This window comes from Rhagoletis pomonella, unplaced genomic scaffold, assembly GCF_013731165.1.
Source record: "Rhagoletis pomonella isolate Grant_MI unplaced genomic scaffold, Rhpom_1.0 Rhpom_scaffold_00009, whole genome shotgun sequence".
Taxonomy (NCBI): domain Eukaryota; kingdom Metazoa; phylum Arthropoda; class Insecta; order Diptera; family Tephritidae; genus Rhagoletis; species Rhagoletis pomonella.
In genome coordinates, this window is record NW_023458563.1 from 27,249,184 (window position 1) to 27,255,212 (window position 6,029).

A 6,029-nucleotide genomic window follows, 5' to 3' on the forward strand; every position below is an offset into this window, starting at 1 on the left:
CGTATTTCTTGGTAAAGAATTGTTGCAATCATCAATTTTGAATAAATTAGCTTCAATATTTACTGATTTATCGAAGATTTTGTATTTCTCGAAATTACCGTTATATGGGATGTGGGCGTGGTTATTGTCCGATTTTAGAAATTTTCGGCCAGTTGGTATGCTGTATTAGTACCAACAACTGTGCCAAGTTTGGAAGAAATTGGTGTAGCGGTTACCAAGATATACAGATGTAACCATAAGTGGGCGTTGCTACGCCCATTTGCCAAAATTTTGTAATATTCTTATTTTTCGTCTAAAACTCATTGCAAATATCAATTTTGAGTGAATTATCTTCAGTAGTTACTAAAATATCGCAGTTTTCGTTTTTCTGAAAATTACCGTTATATGGGAGGTAGGCGGGGTTATTGTCCGATTTTTAAAATTTTCAGCCATTTAGTAAGCTGTACTAAGGCCAACAACTGTGCTAAGTTTGGAAGAAATTGGTGCAGCGGTTACCAAGATATATACATGTAACCATAAGTGGGCGTGGCTACGCCCATTTTCCAAAAATTTATAATATTCATGTTTTCCGTCTGAAACTCATTGTAAGTATCAATTTTGAGTGAATTAGCTTCAGTAGTTACTAAAATATCGCAGTTTTTGTATTTCCTAAAATTACCGTTATATGGGAGGTAGGCGTGGTTATTATCCGATTTCGCCCATTTTCAATACCATCTGTCCCACGCCCAAAAGAAGTTCACGTACCAAGTTTCGTTAAGATATCTCAATTTTTACTCGAGTTATCGTGTGCACAGACGGACGGACGGACGGACGGACGGACAGACAGTCACCGCTTAATCGATTTCTCTTTTCATTCTGATCATTTATGTATACATTTGTCTATATCTATCTCGATTCGTTTTGCCTGTTACAAACAACCGTTATGTGAACAAAGTTATAATACCCTTGTGCACAAGTGCGCTCGGGTATAAAAATAACATACCCAGTTCCCCGAAAAAAATTGCCCATTCCCCGGTTGCCACTTAAACCGAAATTCCCTGCAAATCGGGGAATTTCCCGCAAGTTGACAAGTTGAAGGCTGCAGCTGTGCTAATCACTTCGTACATGTCTTGGAAGCCACAATTTATGTGTACTTTAGAGTTTTTTCACATGCCGAAATTGTAACATTTTCCCCATTTTAATTGCGGGTATGTACACAGTATTTACCCTGTAGTCAAATAAACTAGTTGTAAACTATCTCACGACTAGTATGAACCGCATGCACAACTAGTCAGCCAACTATCTTTTTTCCATGCAAAAAACTGGTATTTTTAACATGGGGATGTTCTACGAGATGGCAATTGTCAGATTTCGGTGAGAATATACCAGTCTCATACTAGTTCAAAATAGACAGAAAAATACTAGTCTAATTATGGACCAAAACCACTACTTTGGGAGTCAAAAAATAAAATGAATTCATGAATATACAATAAAAAACTTTTAATTACACTTTAATATATTACACATTTTTTTAGCAGCTTTAGATTTGCCAATAATTAGTGTTAAATTTGTTGTGTATTAATTAAAAGCAAAAATAAATACATAGATATTTAAAACTTTCGAATATAAATTTAAATGCATTTTTCATTAAATGTTATTAAAAGTAAAAGTTTTCAGGTACAATAAATACTATATTTTTATCTTTTTTAATAATATTGAATATGCAAAAAAAAAACATTTTATTTATTTTTCGGGCCAGTTTTCAAAATATCTTTTTGTTATTTTAGGAGCTTTTCCGGCCGGTAGTTAAAAAAAGCAAAAACAAGTTTCCTTTTTTCCTCCTACGCGTTTCGGCGTTGTTTTTCGCCTTCTTCAGGGAGTCTGTTCTTATTTATTTGGAAAAGAAAACATAAAAAACACAACCATTAGATACAATGTTACATATTGCAGTATGGAAACAACACATATACACATATACAAATACAATTCTTCGACGGTAACACTTACATCTGTACATTTACATCACATTTGACACAATAATTATTTTAACATATTTAACTTTGACATCACTAATAAATAACTATAAATAAAAATATCACAGCCTAATGTTTATTATCGCTCATCTGCTCGTCGAATGTGTCCAATTGGAAAAAAGGAAACTTGTTTTTCCTTTTTTAAACTACCGGCCGGAAAAGCTCCTAAAATAACAAAAAAACATTTTAGTTAAAAATAAAATGAATACTTTCGATCATTTTTGAGTGAACTAAAATAAAAATAAAAGTAAACCAATTAAATTCATTAACTTTGCACATTTCAGTCCATTATTTTTAAAAATTTATAAAAGTAATAATTAATGTTTGAAATTTGAGATTTGGATAAGAATAAAATAAATAAATAATTCAAGCAGTTATTAAATATTCTTAATTTTTGTCCATAGTTTGGCTTGGTGATTGATAATAGAAATTAATCAAATAATTATATTAATCGTGTAATTAAAAAAAGTCAAAAATAATTGAAAATGATCAAAAATAACAAAATAATGATGTAATTAAAATTAATGAATCAACATTTTTTTAAAGTAGTTATTTATTAATCATGAAAAAGGTGGTAATATAGTTTTTTAAACATTAAACGGTTATCCAAAAAAGCATGCTTTAATTAATAATCATTATGAATAATAATCATTATTTAACAGGACTGATATAATTGAATAATGTAACAATATTTTGTGTACTTTATTGTATTAAACTGTCGAAGTAAAATAAAACAGGACATGAATAAATCGTTTTGTACTTGGTACAAGTCTGGTAATTTTCGAACTAGTTCGGTTTCTGTCTGGAAATTCTAGCTGTAAACTAGTATTTTTTCTGACTAGTTTGGGATTTCACTGCAGGGTAACTATGCTACATGGGTTTATCGCCCGCACTTAACCAACCTGGAAAGACGCGTACAATATTACCTACAGTTGTACATAAATAAGTATGTAGGAATGCATTTAGTTCACCCAATGTACCGCTACTACTTACATACATATGTATAAATTGCCACTGAGCAAAACTACTTGAGAAAAAAGCATTAGTTTAATAGCACGTACACGTGATGGTTAGGTTAGGTTAGGTTGAAGTGGCTGCCAGTGACCCCACTAGCACACACATAGGGCCTTGGTTGTGGGCCCGTTGTGATACCACGCGGATCGTTAGAACCCTCCTACTCAAACCATCGTGTGGATTTCGCGAAACCCAGAACTTGCCGTATGCCTACTTCGGCTATGTCGGTTAGGTCCTCAAAGAATCCTGAACCCATAAACTTTTGTCTTCTTCTACAAAGTGCGGGCAATCGCATAACAGGTGCCGCAAGGTTTCTGGCTCTTCTTCATTTCTGCAGCTTCTGCAGAAATCGTTATGGGGGATCCCTAACCTCTCCGCGTGCCTTCCGATAGCAACGTCGCCTGTTAGCAGACCCACAGCTGCGGCTAGGTCCCCTCTGCTCAGCATGAGGGGATCCTTCGACCGCTTTTGTCCCATTTTGGCCATGTAAGCTTCGTTTTGTTGCAAGTGGTGAGGCTATTCCACCTGTCCCTTGCTAGTTTAAGAGACAGATCCCTTAGAATGAGCTTGTAGGTAGCGAGCGGCATGCCTAATCCCTTCCAGGCCCGCGAAGGTGGAGCGGATGTGCCCTCTCTTGCAAGTTCGTCCGCCTTTTCATTGCCTGGCATGTTCCGGTGTCCCGGAACCCATACCTAGTGAAGCGCAGACTGCTCAGCCATCTCGTTTAGAGATCTTCGACAGTCTGCTACGGTTTTTGAACTGCATGTGACGGAGTCGAGCGCTTTGAGTGCGGCCTGACTGTCTGAGTAAATGAAGATATCGTTATAAATGACTTCTCTTGTACGTAGGTGCTCATCCGCTTCCAATATAGCAGCGACCTCAGCTTGAAAGACGCTGCAGTGATTGGATAAGCGAAAACATATTTCCAGCCCCAGCCGTGCTGAGAAAACCCCCCCTCCTACCTTTCCGTCTAGCTTATAGCCATCGGTGTAGAGGTGGAGTGATCCATTTTCATCGGGAGCCCCTCCTGACCAGAATTTTCTATCTGGAATGGAAATCCTATACCTCTTTGTGAAGTTCAACCTTGGTAATCCGTGTCCGGTATATTTACGTTCTTTAAGATTGCGGTGTGGCCTTCCTGAGTGTCCCTCCAGCCTGGTAGTTCCCTCAACCTCAAGGCGGCACACCCCGCTGATTGTTTTCCAACAATGTCAATTGGCAAGATGTCGAGCAGCACGCACATAGCCTCCGATGGAGTTGTGCGCAGAGCCCCACAGATGCAGAGCATCGCAGTTCTTTGCACCTTTTGGAGTGCTTCAGTTGTAGATTTCCTGTTGAGACTTGGCCACCATACCAAGACCCCATATAATAGAATCGGCCTAACAACTACCGTGTATAGCCAGTACATGATGCTAGGGGACAGCCCCCAGCTACGCCCAATCGCCCCCTTACAGAGCTGACGTGATTGCTTCAGGTGTGATGTTGTTGAAAGCACCCTAGAGGGCTACCGTCGCTTTTTTAACACGCTCTTGTATATTTTGCGCCCAGTTCAGCTTTTTGTCCAGGACTACGCCTAGATATTTTGCGGTCTACCCTAGCTTCAGAATCTTATTTCCTATGGCAGGGAGCTGAAGTGAGGGGATCTTGTACTTCCTGGTAAATAGCACCAGGTCCGTTTTATCTGGATTAACACCCAGACCTTTCTCCTTGGTCCATCTTTCGATTAACCTTAGTCTGTCCTGCATAATGTCACACAGAGTTGGTGGAAATTTTCCACTCACAACCACCGCAAGGTCGTCAGCATACGCAATGACCTTGGCGCCTCCCTCCCCTTCCAGGGTCTGCAATAACTCATTTATCGCCATGACCCATAAAAGGGGGGAGAGGACCCCACCCTGCGGGGTTGCCCTGCAAACGTGTCTGTCCAGCGACACCACCGCCAGTTCCGCCTGCACGACCCTGCCTACTAGCAGCTGTCGTATAAGCGACACCAGCTGTGAGTCGATGCCCAGACCCGTTAGAGCTGACGTGATTGCCTCAGGTGTGATGTTGGTGAAAGCACCCTCAATGTCTAAGAATGCTATCAAGGTGTATTCCTTTATCGCAAGGGATTTCTCAATATGCGACACGATTTCGTGTAGCGCTGTTTCGGTGGACTTCCCCTTCGTATAGGCATTATGCGAAGCCATAAGTTTGTATGCAACCGATTCCCTGAGAAAGGATTCAATCAGTCGCTCCATTATCTTGAGCTGGAAAGATGATAGACTAATAGGTCTAAAATCGTTGGCGCTAGTATAGGATGTTCTTCCCGCTTTAGGAATGAAGACAACCCTTGACCTTTGCCCGGTCTCTGGAATGTAGTTAAGAGTGAGGACTCCCTTAAAAATAGCACACAGCCATTTTGAGCTTAGCTCCATAGATTGCTGCAGCTGAATCGGTGTAATACCATCTGGACCCGCAGATTTGTAAGGCTTGAAGGATCCTATTGCCCACATTAGTTTTTCTTTGGTGATAAGGTCTACCGTAACCGGTTGACCGCTATCTCTTATTGGCTCGTTCAGTGGCTGCTCGGTGGCGCCTGGAAAGTGCGTGCTCAGAAGATGGTCCAGGGATTCCCCCCAGTTTCCGTCCACGCTCTGTCGGGTCTTAGCAAGCATCCCGGGGCGATACGAGGTGAACTAGAGAGAACCTTCCTGAGCCTAGAACCTTCTGATACGGATTCCATACCACTGCAGAAGTTCCTCCATGAGGATCTCTTGCTCTTCCTTAATAGTTTCTTGTAATATTTCCAGTTTAACTTATAGATTTCCCATTGCATATCGCCTCCCGAGGATTTTGCGAGATTGAAGGCTCTACGACAATTTTTTCGGGCCTCGTCAATCTCCGAATTCCACCAGGGTGGTTTCTTTTTGCCTCTCGGCTTTACCATGGGGCAGGCCTGATCCAGAGCCTTGCCATACGCCACAGTAAAGCGATTTTCCAGCCTATCTAGGTCCCTAGAGT

At 40.4% G+C, this 6,029-nt stretch overlaps 1 protein-coding gene across 1 annotated transcript in view; it reads right to left on the bottom strand.

The window, feature by feature from the left end:
* LOC118745470 (actin-related protein 3-like) overlaps positions 1–5,215 on the bottom strand; it is a 7,822-nt gene extending 2,607 nt beyond the window's left edge. Inside the window, exon 1 of the mRNA XM_036478918.1 lies at positions 4,994–5,215. Coding sequence (XP_036334811.1) covers positions 4,994–5,215 — 222 coding nt within the window. The remainder of the gene's footprint in view (positions 1–4,993) is intronic.
* Between the last annotated feature and the right edge of the window lie 814 nt (positions 5,216–6,029).